The 25,216-nt window shown below is 45.4% G+C and overlaps 2 protein-coding genes across 4 annotated transcripts; one reads left to right on the plus strand and one right to left on the minus strand.

Annotated features, from left to right (window-relative positions):
• Nucleotides 1-933: 933 nt before the first annotated feature.
• TM2D3 (TM2 domain containing 3) lies at nt 934-9,194 on the minus strand. The gene is made up of 6 exons (XM_032233679.1): nt 9,069-9,194; nt 6,312-6,407; nt 4,070-4,227; nt 2,824-2,998; nt 1,928-2,003; nt 934-1,269 (listed from the first exon to the last, which is right to left on the minus strand). Exons 1-6 carry the CDS (start codon nt 9,160-9,162, stop codon nt 1,104-1,106), a joined length of 765 nt encoding a protein of 254 aa, XP_032089570.1. The 5' UTR covers nt 9,163-9,194; the 3' UTR covers nt 934-1,103.
• A 2,036-nt stretch (nt 9,195-11,230) lies between these two features.
• On the plus strand, nt 11,231-22,886 carry ADAL (adenosine deaminase like). 3 transcript variants are annotated; one of them, XR_004256662.1, is made up of 11 exons: nt 11,231-11,312; nt 14,031-14,161; nt 14,913-14,973; nt 16,017-16,104; nt 16,250-16,331; nt 17,335-17,461; nt 17,583-17,663; nt 18,860-18,998; nt 20,343-20,443; nt 21,326-21,578; nt 22,731-22,886. XR_004256662.1 is itself a non-coding variant. In XM_032233675.1 (10 exons), exons 1-10 carry the CDS (start codon nt 11,253-11,255, stop codon nt 21,524-21,526), a joined length of 1,071 nt encoding a protein of 356 aa, XP_032089566.1. In that variant the 5' UTR covers nt 11,231-11,252; the 3' UTR covers nt 21,527-21,794. The 3 variants fall into 3 exon arrangements, 2 of the variants coding, with proteins under 2 accessions (XP_032089566.1, XP_032089567.1); XM_032233675.1 differs by lacking the exon at nt 22,731-22,886 and having other exon boundaries at nt 21,326-21,794; XM_032233676.1 differs by lacking the exons at nt 11,231-11,312; nt 14,031-14,161; nt 22,731-22,886 and adding an exon at nt 14,176-14,265 and having other exon boundaries at nt 21,326-21,794.
• Nucleotides 22,887-25,216: the final 2,330 nt, after the last annotated feature.

A 25,216-nucleotide genomic window follows, 5' to 3' on the forward strand; every position in this document is an offset into this window, starting at 1 on the left:
CTCCAGGGGAAGGATACTGCAAAACCTTCATTCCTTCTCCACTCCGGGGGAAGGATACTGCAAAATCCCCATTCCCTCCCCACTCCTGGGGCCAGCCAGAGGTTGCATTTGCCGGTTCTCCGAACTACTCACAATTTCCACTATCGGTTCTCCAGAACCCTCAAGTTCAAATCCTATAAGGAAGTTGTTACAAAATAGGCCAACTTCCATCTTCATATCTTCTCATTATTTTTGGGAGGGATGCTATCTGTGAGGAAGCTGTTCTGTCCAAATGAGTTTATCAATTTTGCTGTCTCGTTGCTGTCTAAATTTGTACAAGTGCATTGGAGAGCTTGCAAGTACCTTCCTGATGATGCCTGCCTTACACTTTGCTTTCTTGCCCGGGGGAGGGGGAAGGAGGGGGAGGAAAGCAGATTTGTGTCTTCCTGGATTGGTTCTCTCACTGGAGTTTTTCTAAGAAAGCCGCAGAAGATTCTCCAAAGCTGGAGCTTTTGAATTGAGGGACGGCATAAGTAGAGAGCACTTTGCCTCTTTGGCTGAATAAAATTAAAACATTTCATCCTGGTAACCGTCTCAACCAGCCTCTTTCTTTGGGAAATTACAATTTATCGTATCACACGTTCACATTTCGATTTAAAAAAAACCTTACAAGAGATAAAAGTATAAAATATTATAAATATATGTCCAGATAACATTTTTTTTTGCTTCATTTCTCCCACCAAGAAATCAGCAAAGCCTCTAGTATAGGCTGTATTTTGGCTCTATCATAAATAATCTTAAAACAGCCAACTCCATCCTTAACGCTTGTAGTAGGCACGATTATGATATCACACCCATGCTTTGTGCTAAATTTGTTCAATGCAGCAAGGAAATAATACTGTAGGCTTTGTTTTTTCGTAAAAATAAAATAAAGGTGATTTCCCCAAAACAGAAAGAAATCTACACCAGCCAGGCGTTCCACAAGTCATTTTATTTTTACCTTAAAATAAAGGCAGGCCGAGTACAGATACTGTACATTAAAACAGACGTGCACGTGGTTCCAGAGAGAGATCAAGTCCGAACTGTGAATTCCTCAGGGTGATCCACCCAATTGTTTGCGATGCTTAGATGTAGAGCGAACCATCCGTGGGACCCACGTACCCGACTCCAATCAGGAGCACATCTATCAGCGTCCAGATCCCCAGGCCGCCAAAACTGAAGAGTTTGCCCAGCCCCTCCCGCCACTGTCCCAGGTAGAAACGGTCTGCGCCAAAGCCGCCGAGCGTGATGCTGAAAGGCGACACGGGAAAGGATTAGAAACTGTCCCGGCACTGTTGGTTTTTGCAGCAAAAGTGAATAAATGTTATTGCAAAAAAAAAAAAAAAAGGACTCTGCAAATCCTAAGTGGGTTGTTTGGGAACACAATGCGCTGAAAGAACTCATGCTGCCAGTTTGGGCAGGTTAAAAATTGGGAGAAAGTTTGCTTATTTAACACGTAGATTACAATTTCTTCCCAGCAGCCTGAATTTGAAATATAGACAGATAGATATAACATTTTTTTGCTGATAAATAAATGGAGACTAGCATAGATCTATTTCAAGCTATTTATCTCTCATCAGCTAGCCATACCCTTACTGGGATTTGAACTTGGGCTACTTTACATGTTAGGCAGTTGTATTAACCTTTAAGCCACAAGCTCTCCTTCCTTTATCAGCTGAGCCAGGGGAATGGTTAGGTGTTTTGTCCAAGCACCTGGTATATATATATATATTTAAAGCACTATCCGAGTATTATCCAGAGTGTCCAGAGGTTGGTGCTTTTCTCTGTATTTTGTTTGTTGTGTTACCTTGTGTATACTACCCCCCCGCCCCCGGTTTGTTAGCCGCCCTGAGTCCCTCCGGGAATAGGGTGGCATATAAATGCAATAAACCTTTAACCTTTATCCTACCTTAAGGCCAAGGCTGTTGACCATTTGTAGCCTCCAGTCCAGTTGCAATAGAGCATCTTGGGAAAAGTACGATTTCCTTTAAAAAAGAAAAAAACAGATGTAAAAGTCTTGAAAGTGTGATTGCAAAGATGGATGTGGACGAGAAAAACAAGGCACAGCCTTGAAATTGTTGTCACCGCAAAGTTGCCATCGCAACAAGAGAGACATTATAAGCCCGGTATTTGGGGCACAGAGGAAAAATTCAAATTCAAATTTAATGAATTTATATGCCGCCCAATCCGAAGGACTCTGGGTGGCTTACAGGAATACATCCCTAAAAGAATAGAATAGAATAGAATTTTATTATTTGTATGCCGCCCTTCTCTGGGAGGACTCAGGGCGGCGAACAATTCAAGGGGGAAAAAGGGGAACATAAAAAAACAAAATACAAATAATAAAAGTAAACAACAGTCGCACAACCATACATGTCGAGAGGGGAGGGAACTCATCACCCCCAGGCCTGCCGGCAAAGCCAGGTTTTGACGGCTTTTCGGAAGGCCTGGAGAGAGGTGAAGAATAAAAGAAAGAAGAATAAAAAATTTAAAAATAAGAGAAGAAAGCAGGTTAAAAAAGACACATCATGCACTCAATCTAGGCGGAGCTGGACCTCATTCATGAGGTTCAACAGCCCCAGGCCTGCCGGAATAGCCAGGTTTTAGTAGCCTTTCGGAAGAAGGCCGAGAGAGTGGGGAGGGTCCGGATCTCTGTGGGTAGCTCAGCTGCTGACTTTCCAAAAAAAATAAAATAAGCTCGTTATTTCTTTCAGAATACAAAGCTAAAGATTTACAAGGCAGACTTCCGGGAACTGCAGGAAAAGAGGACGGGTTACCCATCCTCTGGTGAGACGCCTGGCTTACCTAGACAATGGATGTGGTCTCTCACGGTGCAATTAGCCGTGTAGCGCTCCCGAGGGCACGAGACCGTCTTGCAGTTGGTAGGATTGGAGCAAAGGTAGCTGGAGGGTGGCAGCTGCCAGCAAAATTGGCAAGTCATGTTAATCAAGAAAGTCTTCTGAGGGTTGTTATTCTGATCCTGCAAAGGAAGGAGTGAAGGTCATCCTCCTCCTGGGTGTGATTCACAGCTAAGGCCAGTGCTTCTCAATTTCATCAAGTTTAAGAGGGTTTGGACTTCAACTCCCAGAATCCCCCAGAGAGCATGGCTGGCTAGGGAATTCTGGAAGTCCACACATCTTTAAAGTTGTCGAGGTTGAAAAATTGAGATTAAAAGTAATACGTTTCTGCTCACTTGCTGTTTCATCCCTTCCGCTGTCAACAACGGATTTCAGCCTTAACATTTAGGACATGATAATGGAAGAAAAGGGAAAAGGAAAGCATAAAGTTATAATAGGGTTTGCGGGAATATCATCCCGAAAACACACCAGTTCAGAGTTGAAAAGAGATAACCACAATAACAGAAAATGAAAGGAAGAGAGGAGAGGAGAGGAAAGGGGAGAGGAGAGGAAAGGGGAGAGAAGGAAGAAAGAGGAAAGGAGAGGAAGGAGGGGATAGAAAGAGAAGAGAGTGCAGGAGGAGGAAGAGAGGAGTAGGGGAGAGGCATGAGGCAAGGGAAGGCGGTAAGGGAAAGGAGAGGAAGGAAGGAAGTAGAGAAGGGAGGGAGGGTGAAAATAAAAATAAAAAATAGGGTGGTGATAATACAAAATAGGTGTATGGGATGGTAACCAAAGCAAGCCAGAATGTATATTTTAACCTTATATGGAGAAACAAATATGTAAAAGTGAGAGATAAATAAGAATAATAACTATGTGAACATATAACTGTAACTATATATGAGAATAAAAACAAAACTAAAAAAAAATACAGATTTCAGCCCTAATAGAAATCGAGGCTATTTAATTAAAAAAAAATCATTTAAATAAGTGTGATGTTTCTGCTAGTTGAGAATTCTGCAATTGTTCTTTTCAAGTAAACCGATCTCGCCTCCAGCAAGGAAACGCCACTTCAAATCAGAAGGAGAAAGTAATTGTTAGTGTTCGTTTTTTCTGGAATAGACTTAAAATAATTACTTATTCCTATCTGAAGTGAACCCCCAGGGGCTATTTCCATGCCACGTCTGTTTGTTTATAAAGAAAGGTTTTTAACTTACAACACAATGGACTTGGGGTTTGGCTTCACATTCAAACGCAACCGATTTGCCATAAACGCAAGAATAATTCGTTCTGCAGGCCATACATTCTGGAGGCAGCCGGCTACAAATCCCATTACTGGGGCATCGGGTCACGTAAGTTGGGATGGAGGTACCCTCTGCAGAAATAAAATATAGTTTTTTTAAAAAAATGTTTCAGTATCTTCCTTAAGGAACACAGTGGCTCAGTGGCTAAGATGCTGAGCTTTTCAATCAGAAAGATCGGCAGTTTGGTGGTTCGAATCCCTAGTGCTGCGAAATGGAGTGAGTTCCTGTTACTTATCCCAGCTTCTGCCAACCTAGCCGTTCGAAATCACATAAAAAATGCAAGTAGACAAACAGGAACCACCTTTGGTGGGAAGGGAACAGCGTTCCGTGAGCCTTCGGCGTTGAGTCATGCTGGCCACATGACCACGGAGACGTCTTTGGACAGCGCTGGCTCTTCGGCTTTGAAACGGAGATGAGCACCGCCCCCTAGAGCCGGGAACGACTAGCACATATGTGCAAGGGGAACCTTTACCTATCTTCCCTAAAATAACATATATGAAGCTTCTTTTGAGTCCTCGGGAATTACATTACCATTCTCTGACCACGTATTTATAGCTCTTGGTTTAGCAATTCTACAAGTAGCTACTCATAGGAGTACTCACTCTGAGGGCGATGGGAGGTTAAGAAACATGAAATATAAATAAATAGTTAACTGAGATAGCATGGCTCTGAATTGGTTTTTCTTGGAGGTCAGTAGCTCCCGGGGGGGGGGGGGGGGGAAACCTGGGCGAATTCTGCTCCCTGCAATGATATGTAACCAAATTTTAGACATTTTTACAATGGGTAGATAAAAATGGGACTTTTTAAATTAAAAAAAAATGAATTTTAAAAATTTAAATCTGATTTTTATCACATTAATTTTAATAAAAAGCTTTTGGAGTAAAAAAAAATCTAACGATGTTTTTCTATTTAAGATACATTAAGAATGTAGTTTATTCAGCGTGAAAATGGAGCTTAGCTATGTAGCATGAGGAGGCTGCATATTCTGCAACATTGGGATTGTCGGTGAGTCAACAGCGGGTCAGAGGAGGAGCCGCTGTGGGACAGAGATGACAGCTGTTCTTTAAAAATTACAATTTAAATCGAGTCGATTTAAATCAAGCCTCTTTACTAGTGATTTAAATTGTGATTTGAATCGACTTGATTTAAATCAAATCCACCCTGCAATGCCGTGACTTTCCCCCAGAGGAAATGATGGATGGTTTTCGTCTGGAAAACATCAGTGACCGACTGGCTTTAGTAGAGAAAAGCGGAGTGTGACTTTCAATATTAAAACTAGCAAAATAAACGAGGGGAGAGAAAGTAGCAGGTTATTATTATTATTATTATTATACAATTGTATCGCAGCGGCCAGTTGTTTCGCCGGATTTGGCATTGGTTACTAGTCGGGCCCCACCCAGGGGCCTAGGACGTTGTAACGTATTTTCGTAATATGCATGCAGATCCAAGCAGTGCGGCTTTTTGCATTTGACTGATGGTGATTTTGCCAATTTTTAACTGTAATTCCAGTGCTTTTGGAATAGCACCCAGTGTGCCAATCACCACTGGAATTACCACTGCTGGTTTGTGCCATAGTCATTGAATTTCAATTTTTAAGTCCTGGTATTTCGCGATATTTTCACGTTCCTTCTCATCGACCCTGCTATCACCTGGTATTGCTATGTCTATGATTGTGACCTTATTTTTCTCAACCAGTGTGATGTCTGGTGTATTATGCGCCAGTATTTTGTCCTTTTGTATACGGAAATCCCACAAGATCTTGACCATCTGATTTTCGGTGACTTTTTCAGGCTGATGTTCCCACCAGTTTGTTGCTGTTTTAATATTATAATTTTTGCACAAATTCCAATGGATCATTTGTGCCACTGAATTGTGCCGCAATTTATAATCAGTCTGCGCAATTTTTTTTACAACAGCTGAGTATGTGATCAACAATCTATTATTATTATTATTATTATTATTATTATTATTATTATTATTATTAAACACATTTATATGCTGCCCAATCCCGAAGGACTCCGGGCGGTTTGGATTAAGCTGATTTCCTGAACTCTTATTACGCACGGATGTTTAAAAAAAATTTTTTTTGCTGGAATGTTTCAGAAAGCGGAAACTCTTCTGAAGCCAAGCCATGGGATTGTAACCCCTGACCTACCTGGCACTTGGGACGCTGGGAGGTGGGTGCTGGAAGGGGGCCCCGCCATCTTGGGGAGCGAAGCCTGTGATTGGGAATGCTCCAAGCTCAGCGACCCTGGAAAAGCAGAGAGAGGACCTGAGACTGGGACCCCACAAAAAGGAGACTTACAGGTAGTCCTTCACCTACAGCTACAACAGAGCCCCAAAATTTCTGTTTGTTAAGTGAGACATCGGTTAAGTGAGCTTTAGCAATAGCAATAGCAGTTAGACTTATATAGCGCTTCATAGGACTTTCAGCCCTCTCTAAGCGGTTTACAGAGTCAGCATATCGCCCCCAACAACAATCCGGGTCCTCATTTTACCCACCTTGGAAGGATGGAAGGCTGAGTCAACCCATTGTACCCAGTGTCCCACTGTACGACCTTTCTTGCCGCCGTCATTAAGGAAATAACTGCGGTTCTTAAGTTAATGACACCGTTGTTAATAGAATTCTTGATTGGCCAAGAGTGATTGGACAACGCAAGGAATTTGTCCTCGGCGCAGAAGCTCTCTGCGACCAGCAAAGTTGTTAAGTGAATCTTAACCGCTTTAGAAGATCAGAAGGTCGCCAAAAGAGGATCCCGTGACCCCCCCCCCCCGGGGACACTGCAACCGTCATAAATAGGAGTCGGTGGCCAAGCATCCGAATTCTGATCTGGATTCTGAGGCTGCAACGGTCGCACGCCTGAAAAATGGCCCTAAGTCACTATGTTTAAGTTGTTGTAACTTCAAGGGGTCGCTAAAAGGACTGTTTTAAGCAGTGGGTAGAGTGCAGCACTGCAGGCCACTTCAGCTGACTGCAGTTCTGCAGTTCGGCTGTTCAAATCTCACCGGCTCAGGGTTGACTCAGCCTTCCATCCTTCCGAGGTGGGTGAAATGAGGACCCAGACTGTGGGGGCGATATGCTGACTCTGTAAACCGCTTAGAGAGGGCTGGAAGCCCCATGAAGCGGTATATAAGTCTAACTGCTATTGCTATGTATCATCTATCTATCTATCTATCTATCTATCTATCATCTGTCTTTCTGTCTGTCTGTCTGTCTATCTATCTATCTATCTATCTATCTATCTATCTATCATCTATCTATCTATCTATCTATCTATCTATCTATCTATCATCTATCTATCTATCTATCTATCTATCTATCTATCTATCTATCTATCTATCGGATTGTTGGGGGCGATATGCTGACTCTGTAAACCGCTTAGAGAGGGCTGGAAGCCCCATGAAGCGGTATATAAGTCTAACTGCTATTGCTATCTATCTATCTATCTATCTATCTATCTATCTATCTATCTATCTATCTATCTATCATCTGTCTTTCTGTCTGTCTGTCTGTCTATCTATCTATCTATCATCTATCTATCTATCTATCTATCTATCTATCATCTATCTATCTATCTATCTATCTATCTATCTATCTATCTATCGGATTGTTGGGGGCAATATGCTGACTCTGTAAACCGCTTAGAGAGGGCTGAAAGCCCTATGAAGCGGTAGATAAGTCTAACTGCTATTGCTATCTATCATCTATCTATCTATCTATCTATCTATCTATCATCTGTCTTTCTGTCTGTCTGTCTGTCTATCTATCTATCATCTATCTATCTATCTATCTATCTATCTATCATCTATCTATCTATCTATCTATCTATCTATCTATCTATCTATCTATCGGATTGTTGGGGGCGATATGCTGACTCTGTAAACTGCTTAGAGAGGGCTGAAAGCCCTATGAAGCGGTATATAAGTCTAACTGCTACTGCTATTCCTTCCTTCTCCCTCTATCCCTCCCTCCATCCTTTTCCTTCCTTCCTTCCTTCCTTCTCCCTCTATCCCTCCCTCCATCCTTTTCCTTCCTTCCTTCCTTCTCCCTCTATCTCTCTCTCCATCCTTTTCCTTCCTTCCTTCCTTCCTTCCTTCCTTCCTTCAAGGTTGACTCAGCCTTCCATCCTTCCGAGGTGGGTGAAATGAGGACCCAGACTGTGGGGGCGATATGCCGACTCTGTAAACCGCTTAGAGGGCTGGAAGCCCTATGAAGCGGTATAGAAGTCTAACTACTATTGCTATTGCTTGTAGGGAAGAGCTCATCCTAAAGAGCAGCACTGCTGTCCTTGGTCCTGCATTTTTCATTTTTATCCCCCACCCCCTTAGCCATGTCAGTGGCTAAGACATTGAGCTCCTTGATCAGAAAGGTCGGCAGTTCGAATCCTAGGGGAGGTCTCATGCGTGAGCAGGGGGTTGAACTAGATGACCTCCGATGTCCCTTCCCACTCTTCCCTCCTGTTTATGCTTTCAGCCCATCCTGCACCCACCCTACGATCCCCAAAGGCGGGGGGGGGGGAAGAATTGCCCCAACGACCCCCAAAGGTGGGGGGAAGAATTGCCCCAGAGCCCTTCCTCCAGAGAAGACCCCCCTCCCCGCTCTGTGGGGGGCTCCAACAGCCCCCCCTCCCCCCCATGGCAGAAGCCCACCTACTCAATTCAGAAGCAACTGGGGAGGATCAAAGCCTCCTTGGACATGTGTAGAGTGCATTTCCCCAGCCCATATTAAGAGCCCCCCCACATATACCCCAGAGGGGGTCTTGGGACCCTCAAGGCCCCCCATAAGTGCCCCCCTCCTCCTCCTGTGGCCCCTCCCCATAAGTGCCCCCCCCAGGAGTCTCCCCTGATTAGCCTAATTCATGAAGGCGGGGAAAGAAGACCCTCCGAGCGTCCCCCCGTCCCCATTCCTCACCCCGGCCGGAGAGGACGTAGAGCTGCGAGAGGAAAACGGCGACCCAGCAGAGCCGCTTCAGCGCCCGCAGCGCAGCCATCCCCACCGCCGCCATCTTGCCCTCATCCGGGGACTGCGCCCGGCTCCGCCCACCGCCCCCTCCCCTCTCCACGGAAACGGCCGAGGAAGAGGCGGAGCAGCGAGGCAAACCGCGGCTCTGCGCCTGCGCGGAGATTAAAAAAAAAGGAGAAGCGCTTCTGGGGCTGTCGGACGTTCCTTTCTTAGTCCTCGGCGATCGCTCTCGGTCGCCCCCGCCAGGGCCGGAGGGGCATCGACCGTCTGTTGCTGCGGTGGCGCGACAAGCCAACTTGGTTAATGCAACCTGGTTTGGGAATTTTTCCCCTTGTGCAAAAAAATCCAACCCAGTTTGGGAGTTTTGCCCCTTGTGCAAAAAAATCCAACCTAGTTTGGGAGTTTTGCCCCTTGTGCAAAAAAATCCAACCCAGTTTGGGAGTTTTGCCCCTTGTGCAAAAAAATTAAACCCAGTTTGGGAGTTTTGGCCCTTGTGCAAAAAAATCAAACCCAGTTTGGGAGTTTTTTCTCCTTGTGCAAAAAAATCAAACCCAGTTTGGGAGTTTTTCCCCTTGTGCAAAAAAATTAAACCCAGTTTGGGAGTTTTTCCCCTTGTGCAAAAAAATCAAACCCAGTTTGGGAGTTTTTCCCCTTGTGCAAAAAAAATCAAACCCAGTTTGGGAGTTTTGTCCCTTGTGCAAAAAAAATAAACTTAGTTTGGGAGTTTTTCCCCTTGTGCAAAAAAATCAAACCCAGTTTGGGAGTTTTGCCCCTTGTGCAAAAAAATCAAACCCAGTTTGGGAGTTTTTCCCCTTGTGCAAAAAAATCAAACCCAGTTTGGGAGTTTTTCCCCTTGTGCAAAAAAATTAAACTTAGTTTGGGAGTTTTTCCCCTTGTGCAAAAAAATTAAACTTAGTTTGGGAGTTTTGCCCCTTGTGCAAAAAAATCAAACCCAGTTTGGGAGTTTTTCCCCTTGTGCAAAAAAATCAAACCCAGTTTGGGAGTTTTTCCCCTTGTGCAAAAAAATTAAACTTAGTTTGGGAGTTTTTCCCCTTGTGCAAAAAAATTAAACTTAGTTTGGGAGTTTTGCCCCTTGTGCAAAAAAATCAAACCCAGTTTGGGAGTTTTTCCCCTTGTGCAAAAAAATCAAACCCAGTTTGGGAGTTTTTCCCCTTGTGCAAAAAAATTAAACTTAGTTTGGTAGTTTTTCCCCTTGTGCAAAAAAATTAAACCCAGTTTGGGAGTTTTGCCCCTTGTGCAAAAAAATTAAACCTGGTTCGGGAGTGTGCAAAAGGAGCTCGTGTACTTATGGTCCAGTGCTTCCCAAAAAAGCGGGTTAACCTGAAGGTAGGGAAGTAAGGAGGGAAGGAAGGAGAGAAGGAGAGTAGATAGGAAGGAGGGAAGAAAGGAGGGAATTTAAGAGAAAAGAAAGGAAGGAGGGAAGGAGGAAAGGACGGAGGGAAGGTATGAGAAGGAGGGGGGATGGAGAGAGGAAAGGGAAGGGGAAGGAAAGGAGGCAAGGAAGGAGGGAAGGAGAGAAGGAGGGAGGGAAGGAAGAGGAGTGGGAAAGAAGAAACAAGGGAAGGAAAGAGGGAGGGAGGGAAGAAGATACCTAACCTTTGATGTCTATAATGATTTTGAGATTATGGGAATGTTTTGAAATGTAGTCAAATGTAAAGCAAAACAGTGGATGTTGTATTGTCTTTTACCAGCTATTGGTTGTTGTATTTTTCTTTTACTAATAAAAATACTTTTTAAAAAAAAAAAGCGGGTTACGGGCATTTCCCCCAGTAGGCGAAGCGCCAGGGTCGTGTGAACCCAGCATTCTCAATCCCCAGCCTTGCCCCGTTGCCCGCAGAGGCTCCCTTGGTTTGGGTGGGGGGGGGATCGCCCCTGCAGCCTTTCCCTTCGCCCTCCAACGGCATTGCACGGCGGTTCCCATCCTCCCCAGCCGGCCGGGAACGACGGGACTTGCAATCCCGCAGCCAGCCGCAGAGAGAAAAAAGCCGGCTGGGGAGGATGGGAAGCGGACCCTCCCCGGGGCGGCTGCTTGCAGAGAAGCGGCACCCGAGCTCCGCCCGCGAGAGGCGGGCAGCGTCCTCCGTCCCGCCCCGGGGAAAGCAGCTGCGGGCGATGGCGGAGGCGGCTGCAACCGAGCGGGCGCCCCGCTTCTTCCAGCGGCTGCCCAAAGTGGTGAGAGCCGCCCGGGGGCATCCCTGGAGTGGAAGCTGCGGGTGGCGGGTCGGGGGGTCTCCAGGGAAGGGGAAGGAGCTCGGGGAGACCCCAGCCGAGGGTCCCCTTGCCCCCGCTGGACTGGACAGGGCAGCTGAGCCTCCAATGCTTGCAATGCGTGGGGCACCCAGTGACCATCGGGAGGGTCTCGGGGGTTGAGCATGCTTCAGAACCTAGCAATCTTTTAATTGATGGAGTATATGAATCAATATCGGCTCTTTGCTTTCATTATGAATTGCTTATGTTACTGAAAGGACCCCTGGAGGATTTACAGCAGTGTTTCTCAACCTTGGCAACTTGAAGATGTCTGGACTTCAACTCCCAGAATTCCCCAGCCAGCATTCGTGTATAAACAATTCAGTGTCTAGGACAGTGTTTCTCAACCTTGGCAACTTGAAGATGTCTGGACTTCAACTCCCAGAATTCCCCAGCCAGCATTCGTGTATAAACAATTCAGTGTCTAGGACAGTGTTTCTCAACCTTGGCAACTTGAAGATGTCTGGACTTCAACTCCCAGAATTCCCCAGCCAGCATTCGTGTATAAACAATTCAGTGTCTAGGACAGTGTTTCTCAACCTTGGCAACTTGAAGATGTCTGGACTTCAACTCCCAGAATTCCCCAGCCAGCATTCGTGTATAAACAATTCAGTGTCTAGGACAGTGTTTCTCAACCTTGGCAACTTGAAGATGTCCGGACTTCAACTCCCAGAATTCCCCAGCCAGCGAATGCTGGCTGGGGGGTTCTGGGAGTTGAAGTCCGGACATCTTCAAGTTGCCAAGGTTGAGAAACACTGCTCTAAGTGGTGCAGTGGCCTAGAGGTGGGGCTCTGCTGGCTGGGGGATTCTGGGAGTTGAAGTCCGGACATCTTCAAGTTGCCAAGGTTGAGAAACACTGCTCTAAGTGGTGCAGTGGCCTAGAGGTGGGGCTCTGCTGGCTGGGGGATTCTGGGAGTTGAAGTCCAGACCTCTTCAAGTTGCCAAGGTTGAGAAACACTGCTCTAAGTGGTGCAGTGGCCTAGAGGTGGGGCTCTGCTGGCTGGGGAATTCTGGGAGTTGAAGTCCAGACCTCTTCAAGTTGCCATGGTTGAGAAACCCTGATTTAGAGCATACACAAGGTGTAACCTAATCCAGCTTTTGTTAAAATTGCTGTCGAAAGAAGCTCCATTGTAACCTAAAGGTGCCAACCTCATAGATAAAACTTCTAAGCGAATTGCCAAGCTTAGCATAGCAATAGCAATAGCAGTTAGACTTATATACCGCTTCATAGGGCTTTCAGCCCTCTCTAAGCGGTTTACAGAGTCAGCCTCTGGCCCCCAACAATCTGGGTCCTCATTTTACCCACCTCGGAAGGATGGAAGGCTGAGTCAACCTTGAGCCGGTGAGATTTGAACAGCCGAACTGCAGAACTGCAGTCAGCTGAAGTAGCCTGCAGTGCTGCACTCTAACCACTGCGCCACCTCGGCTCTTTAGCAAAGTAACAAGGGGATTTCTGCAAAGCAACCTTGCTGGTAACTTGAAATGCGTGTTCAGCTTTCCCTAACAAAGCTCTCTGCCTTATATGCCCAAAAAAGTATTATTTCTTTCCTCTTCTAAGGTCCATTGTTTTCAGTGCGCTGAGAAAACTCATGAGGTTTTGCGTAGCATGAAATAATGTTTCTAACACTAGGATGATCTGTAAAACTATCAGAAGTTTGACAAAAAGGTGTTTTTTCCACAGAGGGTGAGGCTCACGCCTGTTTTTTTTCTCCCTCTCTACCTGCTCTGTTAAGGTGGGAGACAAAAATGCCATCAAGTCTTTTTGCTTTCTGCAGAAAATTAAAAAAAAAAACTTGATTATCAGTAGCCTCCTGTTCAGAGTTTCATTGGAATGACCAGATTCTGAGCTGAATTCAAAAACCTTACATTACTATTTGTAATTGTTAACTGATTAAACCGATATTTGCTGTTGGCTTCTGCTGTGATAGACTGCTAAAAAATCATTTATTAAGGAACTAAGCTTTGTTATTTGGTTTCTGTTTATATTATTGAGTAGACTGTCAGAAAGGAGTTGCTTTCTAATGGTAACCTTCATACCTGGATGGCGTTAACTGCAAATGTTATCTCGCTGCTGTGTCTCCGCTTTCTATTCTTGGTTTGAAAGCTAGGGATGTTCTTGAAAACATAGAAGAAATTGTTACACGGGAATATCAGGGCCCCATAGATAAAGGAACCAAACAAGGGAGTTTTCCTGGCTCATTGTAAATTGTAAATTAAATTGTAAATTTAATGAATTTATTATATGCCGCCCAATCCCGAAGGACTCCGGACGGCTTACATAAAAACAGCTAAAAAAAGAATACAAAGAGAAAGAATAAAATAGAGAGAAAGCAGGTTAAAAACACATCATGCACTCAATTTTAGTGGGGCAGGACCTCAGTTATGAGGTCATACACCCATAAAGCACTTTTAGATGAATGGTTTGCAATTCCCAGCGTGGCTGGCTGGGGGATTCTGGGAGTTGAAGTCCATACATCCAAAAGTCAACAAGTTTGAGAAATGCAGTGCTAGAAAGTTCACTGGGAGTAGAATTAAATGCTTTTTTTTTTTAGGGAAAAGATCAGCGTGGAGAACTCCCGAGGGGGCAAATTCTCTTCCCGGGACGCTTCCAAAGAGACAAACCCTTTTCCCCTTCTGTTTTAGGAGCTCCACGCCCACTTAAATGGCTCCATCAGTGCTGCCACCATGAAGAAGCTGATGGCCCAAAAAACCCACCTTCGGATCGGAGAGGAAATGGTCGTGATTGACAAGGGGTCGAAAAGGACTCTGGAAGAGTGAGTCCTACTTCAGGGGCACCTTGGAGACCACCTAGCTGGTCCTCAACTTAATGGCCACATTTGGGACGAGAAGTTCCATTCCCAAGCAAGACGGCCGTTAAGTGAGTCGTGCCGTTTTTTTGCCACAGTTTGTTGGTCAGTGAATCACAGAGTTATTAAGAGAATCTAGCTTCTCTCCCACACACACCTCCCATTTGATTTTGCTTCTCCAGGGCTGGCTGGGACGGTCACAAAAACGATCACAGGACACCACAATGCTGCAACTGTCGTAAATGCAAATCGTCCTCAACTTACGACGATCCATTTAGTGACTGTTCAAAGTTACAGCGGCAAGCGCTGAAAAAAAGTGACTTGTGGCTGTTTTTCACACTTAACCACCACTGCAGCATCCCCCAGCGTCCTGTGGTTAAAATTCAGACGCTTGGCAACTGACTCGTACTTGCGACGGTTACAGTGCCCCGGGGTCCTGTGATTCCCCTTTAGCGACTTTCTGGCAGGCAAAAGTCAACAAGGAATCCGGATTCACTTAACAACCTTGTCGTTAAGTTACCAACCGCAGTGATTCACTTAACAACAGGGTCAAGGAAGGTCTTAAAATGGAGCGAAAACTCACTTAACAACTGTCTCGGTTAACAACAGAAATATCCATTGTGGCCATAAGTCAAAGACGGCTGTTTATATGCTGGTTGCTGTATGTTTCCCAGCTTCTGCCTGTTGCTGTGGCTCTTACACATGTTTGTCCATCCAGATGTTTCGACATGTTCCAGTTGATACACCAGATGACCAGCAGACCCGAAGACATATTAATGGTAAGGTATTTTGAACCCAGATCCCGGGTTAACCTTTGAAAAGGCCCCTTTGCTGCTCCATCATTGGCTTTGGTGGGGGAAGGTCTCTTTCGTTTTGGATAATGTTGTGTTTATTACATTGCACCCTTTGACTATCACTAAAGTGTTTGTACCTGAGGATTCTTGACAAATGTATCTTTTCATGTTTTTTATGTACACAGAGAGCATCTGCACCAAAGATAAATCACGCTTGGCCAATAAATTAGTCTATTCCAGTCCAGTCTATGTTCTCTATTTTACTCTATTCTATTCTATTCTATTCTCTATATTCTATTCTATATTTTCTATTCTATTCTCCTATTCTATTCTCTATATGCTATTCTGTATTCTCTATTCTATTCTGTATTCTCTATTCTATTCTGTATTCTCTATTCTGTTCTGTATTCTCTATTCTATTCTCCTATTCTATTCTATATTCTATTCTATATTCTATTCTCCTATTCTAGTCTATTGCATTCTATTCTATTCTCTATTCTATTCTATTCTATTCTATTCTCTATTCTCTATTCTATTTTCTAATCTATTGTATTGTATTGTATTCTATATTCTATATTCTATTCTCGATATTCTCTATTCTACTCTGTTCTCTATTCCATTCTCTATATTCTATTCTCTATTCTCTATTCTATTCTCTATTCTATTTTATTCTATTCTTCTATTTTATTCTATTCTCCTATTTTATTCTATTCCATATTCTATATTCTATTCTATATTCTATTCTATTCTATATTCTATTCTCTATATTCTCTGTTCTATTCTACTTTATTCTATCCTATATTCTCTATTCTATTCTATTCTCTATTCTATTCTCCTATTCTAGTCTATTGCATTCTATTCTATTCTCTATTCTATTCTATTCTCTATTCTATTCTATATTCTCTATTCTATTCTCTATTCTCGTATTCTATTTCTATTTCTATTCTATCAGTTGGGGGTACTCAGAAGAGCTGGTAGAAGAGACGTCGTAGCCTCCTTTGAATCCATCCCGGCCTATTTTTATTTAGGTAACCAAAGATGTCATTCGAGAATTTGCTGCAGATGGAGTCAAGTATCTCGAACTAAGGAGCACGCCCAGGGAGGAGAAAAGCACAGGTAACTCTGCTCGTCGCTTCTCCAAGTCGCCTCCTCTTCCTGAAATGTCCTCTCGGCTGGTTTTGAAGGAAACCATCTCCAGAGGTACATCTCCAATGTGTTCCTTGTTGGCAGCCGGAAATGATCTGTTTTCCCTCGTTTGCAGGCATGACCAAACGGACCTACGTGGAAGCTGTCCTCGAGGGCATCAAGCAGAGTCAGGAAGAGGGACTGGACATAGATGTGAGGTACGTTAGATCCTCAAGAGTCCAGTTTCACGTTGCAAAATTGCTTTGTTTGGGGCATTGAGTGAAACCCAGGATGTGTTTTTTTCAGCGACTACGGCTGAATCGTAGCTTACCACACAATGCCCAAGTCCACCAGTTTGTAACACCCAATTCCCAGCGGAGACTGGACGGAACTCACACAAGACGCCCCCCTATTTCTTTTCCAGCGGGGAAATCCTCATATTGCATTTCATCTCCATTTGCTTTAAAAAAAAAAAAACCATTTAACTGTTTATCGTATGTCCAAAACACATTTGAAGACCCTTAGCCTCTGAAATATTCAGAAATCAATTAAAAATTTTAAATTTAAAACTGTTGTGGCCCGCCAACGGAGCTGAACAGCAGATTCAGACAGGGAGGGAAGTTGAGGAGGAAGATGGGCCAGTCCTGGAGTCTGGGGAAGGCTCGGATGAGGGCTCTGTGTCGGAGAGATGGGGGCAGAGCCGTATGCCAGTTATCAGCTGCCTTCAGAGTCGGATATCAATGGGGCAGAAGAACAGCTGGAGCCTGTTCCCAGTGTGCGCATGCGCAGAGTGACCAGACGAAGGGAGCAGCTGAGGAACAGGGGTCGACTTGGGAGGAAGGCTACAGGTGGACGGTGAATGGCCCCTCCCAGGGGAAATAAAAGAAGAGCGAAAGGGGAATGGAGTTTGCAGGAGGCCATTAGTCCATTCCTGCATTCTCGCCAAGTATTACGGCGTCTGAAAGATATCAACCTGGCCGCTCTCCAAACCTGACCAAGGTCGGTAATGGTGAACTATCTTGAAAGGCTGCGGGAGAGGAAAGACTTTGCTGGAGAGGAATTCGCTGTCAATGAAATAAATGGGGTTTATCGGGACGGGGAGTTGTGGCTTCGTGCTGCTGGGGAAACCTCGGTCGGAACGAAAACTTCCCCACTTCCTTGGTGCTATCCCTGGCTTTTCCAAGTTCCCAGGGAGTTTTTTTTTATATATATACGTTCCAGGTTTCTCGTCTCGGTGGACAGAAGCAAGGGGGCAGCTGCGGCCAAGGAAACTGTGAAGTTGGCGGGGGATTTTTTGCTCTCCACCGACGGTGTGGTCCTTGGTCTGGACCTCAGTGGAAATCCGAAAGTAAGCTTTCTCAGAAAGTAAAATCTTAAGCGACAGGCGGGGTTTATTTATTTATTTATTTTTTGGGACAGGTCTGTCAGATCATTATTTTATGGGGCTGATCTTTTCTCTTAACTTGAAGGCGTGGCGTGGCCAGGACTTCTTGGAGCCCCTTCTGGAAGCCAAGAAAGCTGGTTTGAAGCTGTCGTTGCATCTCTCAGAGGTAACGCTTGGATGCCGGCCGAGCATCCTTCTGGGTTTTCGGGTGAGAAGGTTCATTAAAAGGGTTTGAACACTGGACTGGTCACCCCGAGAGAGCTCTGCGCTTCGTTGGCTCACATCTGTACACGGAGAGAGATCACCAGGCCATCTTCTAGATCGGGGGGGGGGGGGGGGGCACCAACCTTTCGGACCTCCGGGACCACTAAATTCATAATATTAAATCCCGCGGACCACTAATATGATCTGCCTAATGACCGGCTGGGTGGGCGTGGCGAGGTGGTCATGTGATTGGGTGGGTGTGGCCAACTCAATGTCACGTTGAGGGGTGCCTTACCAACCTCTACTCGCTACTCTGCGCCTGCCCGCCCGGGCTCCTTAGGGCCCCAATAGGGAGCAGTTGCTGGAGTTAAGCAGCCCCCAGGAGAAAGAGTTGGCAAAACAGTTCAGTTCAAATTGGATCTGACCGAGAAGGAGGCTCAGCAGAAGCACCTCACTGAGGACTAGGAGCATGGGCTTTCCAAGCAGAGGGAAGACCTGCGGGAGTGCAAGGCCAGGTGCCGGCGCCTGGAGGCTCAGCAGGCTGAGATGATCAGCCAGTTCCAGGCCATGATGCAGTCCCAGTGGAACGAGGCCCTCCGGCTCTTCACCACCAGCGGCTCTTCCCTCCAGCCTTCGCCCAAAGCCCCCCACCAGGAGTCTGACGCAGACCCCAAGTCAGAATTTCTGCCCCCCTCCGACATGTACAAAAAGACACCGAAAGGGGGAAACTCTACAGCAACACTTAACTCATAAAGCGTTGGCATGTCTGTTATCAAGTTGCCAGGATTTCCTAATAAATGACTGGTTTTCTTTTGAAACTTGGCTTAAGGCTCGTGAATTGATTAGGGCATCTTTCGGAAACCTGACAGCACAAGCGTCCATTGCAACTATCCATCCCAGGGGGGCCGTAGTTTGAGGACCACTGATTTGGTGCAGTATAAAAAATGCAAATAATTTTTCTGCAGCCCACGAAAATTTTCTCACAGACCACCGGTGGTCCACCAGGGACCACCAGTTGGTGATCACTGTTCTAGTTGGTGGACTAGATTGAGAAGTAGAAGATCTCGAAGAAGGCAAAGGAGTAAGTCACACAGTGCCTAGCACCGATGATGTTGCCTAGCTGGGTCATAAAACCTCACAACACGTCTTTATTTCCAGATCCCAAAACAGGAGGACGAAACTCGGCTGCTTCTGGGTCTTTCTCCGGACCGAATCGGACACGGGACGTTTCTTCAAACATCAGATTTGGCCACGCAGGATCTGGTGGATCTCGTGAGGCGAAAGAGGATACCTTTAGGCAAGGAAAGACTTGGGGCGGAAGCTGGTTGATGGGTGGTGGGTTGGCTGGATGGGGATGATGGAACTGTGTTCCACTATTTCTATTAGCGATAATTACAGGGAATTATGAGGGGGGCAAATTCAATGCTTAATACTGGATGTAATAACTGCAGCAAGAATCATATATGCACAAAATTGGAAAAACAAAAATGCACCAACAGAAGAAAACGTGATTTTAAAAAAAGGTATTAGAATGGACAGATTTACAAAGAAATAAAGAACGAAGAATCTGAGTGCTACTTAGTATGGAATTTATGGAACAAATGGCTAGAGGAAAGATGTAAAGAATAAGAAAGCATTAAAGGGAAAAAAGATGAAGAAATTAGAAAACGATCTTAAAGCCGCATAATTAAGAAGAAGGGGAAAAAAATGTAAGATAGATTGTATATAAAATAGTACAGAATAATAGTTGTCAGAGGAATATATGTACATAGAATGATAGGAGATGTATAGAAATAAGTACATTGAAAGAGTAATGTGTATAGAAGAAATATAAGCATAAATTACCATATGAATAGATGAAAAATGTGTGTGTGTATGTATATATATATGGATATGTATATATGTATGTGTATATGTATATATATATGTATGTATATGTATGTATATATGTATGTATATGTGTGTATGTATATGTATATGTATGTAAGTGTATATGTATGTATATATATGTATGTGTATGTATATGTATGTATGTATGTATGTGTATATGTATATATATAAATGTGTGTGCATATGTATATGTATATTTATCAGCACAAATGGAGCACACACACACACACATATGCATTCATACATACATACATAAATACATACATAACATATACATATATACATATACACATATATACATGCATACACATACATGCACATACATACACATACATAGATATACATACATACATATATGTATACATGTATGCATAAAAGGAGTATAATGGAGGCTTACTGATGTGGAAATGTTGCAAAGATGATATTTGTGTTTTAAAAAATGGTGGGGGGGGGGAACCCTGTTGAATAAAAACATTTTTTTAAAGAAAGGAACCGCACTCCCCACTCCTTCTATTGGGAAAGCTGATATGTTGTGCTAAGAAAAGCACTATTGGGAATTGGAGGGTGCTTTGGGGAGGTGTTAAGTTTGAAATGCAGGCTGGGGAATTCTGGGAGTTGAAGTCCGTCCATCTGGAAACTGCTGAAGTTGAGAAGTAATGAACTAAACTGGCCTTTTTTTTGTTTTTTTACCCACCTGTTTTTGTGGACTAGCTTTTATACTGCACTAAATCCCTGTTTTGCCCCCCTCCAGAACTCTGCCTGACGTCCAACCTGAAAGCGGAGACGGTGCCCTCCAGGGCTGAGCACCATTTTGGATTCTGGTACCGCCTGGGTCATCCCGTGGTCCTTTGTGTAAGGGGTCTTTGGGTTCTCCTGGGGACACGGCACGGCCTTCTTTTGGGATGCTACGGGCCCCGCATGGCTGCCTAAACTCCTCCAGCCCTTAAAAAGAACCCAGGCGTTTGCTCGAGGGATGCTTGGTGCTCTCTGAAATTGGCGGTTTTCTTCCAGACGTTTCATGAGCCAAATTAGGTCACGCCATCCGTGCTAGCGATGACCAGTACTGACTAGCACTGATGACGTTACCTAGTGTGGGTCATGAAAACGTCTGCAAGAAAACAGCCCAGCTCAGAGAGCACCAAGGACCCCACAGTCCTCCTCCTCCTCTCCTCACACCCTTCTAGCACTGATGATGTTCCCTAGTTGGGCAATGAAATGTCTGAGGACAATCACCAAGCTCAGAGAGTGCTAAGGTCCCATAGTCGTTGTTGTTGTCCTACTCATCCTCCTCCTCCCTTCTAGCATTGATGACATTCCCTAGTTGGGTCGTGAAACGTCTTCAAGAAAACAACCCAGCTCAGGGAGCACCAAGAACCCCACAGTCCTCCTCCTCTCCACACACCCTTTTAGCTCTGATGATGTTCCCTAGTTGGGTAATGAAATGTCTGGGGACAATCACCAAGCTCAGAGAGCACTAAGGTCCCATAGTCGTTGTCGTTGTCCTCCTCTTCCTCCTCCTCCTCCTCCTCCCTTCTAGCATTAATGACGTTCCCTAGTTGGGTCATGAAACATCTTCAGCAAAACAGCCCAGCTCAGAGAGTGGTAAGGACACCTCGTGTCCACCCCGAGCTACCTACAGTCTCCACCTTTAGGAGTTTTCTTTGCTAAACCCCCTTTTCTGCACCCCCCCAAAGCAGGAAGGTCTCGCTCCTCATAGTTTTGTCTCCTTCCTAGACGGACGACAAAGGCGTGTTTGCTACCGAGTTGTCCACGGAGTACCAGCTGGTGGCCGAGACCTTCCAGTTGTCCGACGAGCAAATCTGGGCGCTCTCCTCCCAGGCCATCGACCACGTCTTTGCCTGCGGCCACACGAAGACGAAGCTGAAGGAGCAATGGCGGACGCTGAAGCCCCTCCTGCTGCAGGAACATCATTGAGAGGCCCCCGGGACACGCCTGGTGGGATCCGCGGAGGGTTGGATCGACACAGGTGGTCCTCAACTTACAACCCTCCCTTTAGCAACGGTTCAAAGTTGCGACGGCAACGGGCATGGGCGGGCGGTCCTCGGGTTACGACCACAGTTGTGCCAACACCCAAATTTTAGGTTGCTAAGTGAGACACGGGCGGACCTTTGTCCCCTTTTTGCGACTTCCCTTGCCAGGTTGGCTCTGCAGGTTCCTTGCCGTTGTTCAGTTAGCGCCACATTTGTTAAACGAAAAAGCGAATCACGTCACACACACACACACACACATGGGGTGCTGCGACCGTCATAAACATGACTCAGTTTGCCAACAGCCTGAATGTTGATCGCGCGATCGCAGGGAGGCTGCGTCGGTCGTTAAGTGTGGAAAAAAGGATGTGTCCTTTTTTTTCAGTCCCGTAGTAACTTATGAACTGTGGTTAAGTTGAGGACTATTTGTACTTAAGGCCCCGTTCCTCGCTCTTAGGACCGTCGTAGCATCCCCACGGTTAGGTGGTCAAAATATGGGTTCCCTCTCTTATTCTTGGGCCGAAGAGGAGCTGTTGAATGCTTGTAGCTCTCTTAAACAATAGCAATAGCAGTTAGACTTATATACCGCTTCATAGGGCTTTCAGCCCTCTCTAAGCGGTTTACAGAGTCAGCGTATCGCCCCACAGTCTGGGTCCTCATTTCACCCACCTCGGAAGGATGGAAGGCTGAGTCAACCCTGAGCCGGTGAGATTAGAACCGCTGAACTGCAGATAACAGTCAGCTGAAGTGGCTTGCAGTGCTGCACTCTACCCACTGCGCCACCTTAAAACAAGGGGTGGGGTGGTGGTGCAGGGGAGAAACGCTACTGGTTCAGCACCAGTTCAGTCGAACCGGTAGTAAAAAATGCTACTAGTTCACCCGAACTGGTAGTAAAAAAAAATGCTACGGATTTGGGCGAAGCGGTAGTTCCAATGATCAGCTGTGCGACAATCAGCTGTGCCACAAGATTTATATTCGCTAGAAAGCAGGAAGTCGAAGCGAACCGGTAGCAGACTTCAGAGCATTTCACCTCAGGAGGGGTGGAGGGTGGGGGTGGGGGGGTGTTCTGTGCCTTTCTGCGGTACTAAGAAAGACTACAATATCCACAAAATGAGAATTTAAACTTCCCCCTCCGTATCTTCGTATCTCAGCGGCCTCTGGATTCCGGAGGGAAGATGGAGAGACGGATCCGTAACACTCCTCGGTTCTGCGTGTAGCCCATCCGGGCCTGGAGTTTTATCATTTCCCTGTCTTTTTATCGCTTCTGTTAGTTCCCACATTGTTACTTTTCCATTCCATATGCTTTTTTAAGTTTTCTGGGATGTTAAATAAATCTATGGGGAAAAAAACTACACAATATATGGAAGAAATTGGGGCATGGTGGCTGAGTGGCTAAGACGCTGAAGCTTGCCGATCAGAAAGGTTGACAGTTCGGCGGTTCGAATCCCTAGTGCCGCGTAACGGAGTGAGCTCCCGTGACTTGTCCCAGCTTCTGCCAACTTGGCAGTTTGAAAGCATGTAAAAAATTCCAAGTAGAAAAAGAGGAGCCGCCTTTGGTGGGAAGGGAACAGCGTTCGATGAGCCTTTGGTGTTTAGTCATGCCGATATGACCATGGAGACGTCTTCGGACAGCGCTGGCTCTTCGGCTTTGAAACAGATATGAACACTGCCCCCTAGAGTCGGGAACGACTAGCACAAGATGTGCAAGTAGAACCTTTACCTTATATGATACAGAGAATAAATCTATGGGGAAAAAATAACACAATATAAGGAAGAAAAAGGTCCCCAATTCCGAAGGTCCCCTCCCTTTAAAAGTTGGGGTTTTCCTCCAACACCTTCCCAGTTTTGCCCTCCCCCACCCACCCAATCCCCCTCCCAAAGTTTTCGAAGAGAAAAGCTGGCGTCCAATTTAGCCTGGCCTGCTGGAGTGACCTGGGAACTGGCAAATTTAATAAAAGTCTCCAAAGTTTTACAGGAGATTCCCGTGGATTTTCTGTCGTTCGTTCGTTCTTTTCTTCCTTCCCTTTGCTTTTCAGGAAGTCCAAAGCCAGTGACGGTCGCACACTGCAAAGGGCCAAAGAGAATGATATAACAGGCAACAGCCGGGAAACTAGAATCGGTAGAAAAATACGGGTGGTCCTTGAGTTATGACCATAAGGGGGGCCAGAACTTTCTGCCGCTAAGCAACGCGATTCCTTAAGTGAGCCGTTATATCAACCGTACCCAATTTTATAAGCATTTTCTCCCCCCCAGTCATTAAGTGAATCTCTTGGTCATTAAATGAAACCAGCTTCCCCCTATTTTGACTCTGCTTGTCTCCCCCCCCCCGGGAAGGTGGCAAAGGGCGAATCACATGCGATTGTTGCAAATGGCATACAAGCGCGCTGCGACGGTCATAAGTGTGAGGACCAGTCGCAATCCCCTTTATAGAGCAAGGCTCTCCAAACTTGGCAACTTTAAGACTTGTGGACTTCAACTCCCAGAATTCCTCAGCCAGCATAACTGACTCTCTTGTAATCCCTTCCTCTGCAATATCTCCACTTAGATCAGAGGTCTTCAAACTTGGCCACTTTAAGACTTGTGGACTTCAACTCCCAGAATTCTGGGAGTTAAAAGTCCACAAGTCTTAAAAGTTGGCTGAGGAATTCTGGGAGTTGAAGGCCACAAGTTTGGAGACATTCCTGGCTTAGAGATTAGCCACGATTGGGGCCTTCTCGCCAAGGTGCAAATGAAGCCTGGGATCATCAGAAGGTGTCTTTCCACCCATGAGTGATGAAGAAGATGGGAGGCAGAGAAGAAGAGGCCCTCAACTGACCGAATGGTTTCCCAGCCGCTCTCCAAGGATTGATGGAGTTGATCACGTTGACGTAATTAATCCACTTCTGATTCCAGGCACGGCCTGGTCCTGGAAAGGAGAACCCCAAATTTTGCTATGGATCCATGTGGAATATCCAGGTAGTCTCCAAGGTGAACGTTTCAACCTCCCAACGTGGTTTTACCTGTCTCCCGAGTCCCATCAATGATCATTGCTCCCCGCTGTTTAATCGCTTCTCTCATGTAACCGTAGTTGTCTACAATCTCGAGGAGAAGAAAGCAAATTAACTCCCTTGTGTTGGAGAAGAGCCATTTTTTTTGAATAATAATTAAAAAAAAAGGGTTCTCAGGAATGGTCACTGCTCGGATTGATTTTAAATAACTTAGTTTCAAAAATTTGTCCTGGGGGGGGGGGTAACTTGCCTTGAGCTGAAAAAAGACAGCTGAGAAGATCTGGCCGGAGTGAATGACTCAGCTTTTGTTGAACCTTCTCCATTCACAGCCAAAAAAAAAAAAAAAAAGAGCTGTGAACTACAAAGAGGATTCTAACGACTGAGTCCCTCCCTGCTTCTTTCTTGCCTGAAAAAAGAGATATCTATAGATCTTGAATAGATATACGAACCAGAACTCTGAGGGCAGCTCCATTGAGCTACCGGCGACGGCAGACCCCTCCCCCCGGAAGCCCCGAGAAGAGCCATTTTTTTAAAGAACCAGTTGTTTAAATAATAGAAACGGGAACCAAGGTGGATATTTTGATACTTCCTCATAATAAACCTGGTGGAAAGGGGACAACCCAAGCTTTGAAGAAGTCCTTCAAAGGTTC

Source organism: Thamnophis elegans, chromosome 16 (genome assembly GCF_009769535.1).
Source record: "Thamnophis elegans isolate rThaEle1 chromosome 16, rThaEle1.pri, whole genome shotgun sequence".
In the NCBI taxonomy this organism is placed as follows: domain Eukaryota; kingdom Metazoa; phylum Chordata; class Lepidosauria; order Squamata; family Colubridae; genus Thamnophis; species Thamnophis elegans.

Excerpts from the sequence above, each read along its gene's own strand:
- ADAL (XM_032233675.1), top strand. The coding sequence starts at position 11,253 with ATGGCGGAGGCGGCTGCAACCGAGCGGGCGCCCCGCTTCTTCCAGCGG. Across the intron at positions 16,105-16,249 it reads CAGGGAGGAGAAAAGCACAG|GCATGACCAAACGGACCTAC; the intron begins GTAACTCTGCTC and ends CCTCGTTTGCAG. Across the intron at positions 17,462-17,582 it reads ACCTCAGTGGAAATCCGAAA|GCGTGGCGTGGCCAGGACTT; the intron begins GTAAGCTTTCTC and ends CTTAACTTGAAG.
- TM2D3 (XM_032233679.1), bottom strand. The coding sequence starts at position 9,162 with ATGGCGGCGGTGGGGATGGCTGCGCTGCGGGCGCTGAAGCGGCTCTGC. Across the intron at positions 6,408-9,068 it reads CTACGTCCTCTCCGGCCGGG|GGTCGCTGAGCTTGGAGCAT; the intron begins GTGAGGAATGGG and ends CTGCTTTTCCAG. Across the intron at positions 2,004-2,823 it reads AGACCACATCCATTGTCTAG|GAAATCGTACTTTTCCCAAG; the intron begins GTAAGCCAGGCG and ends TCTTTTTTAAAG.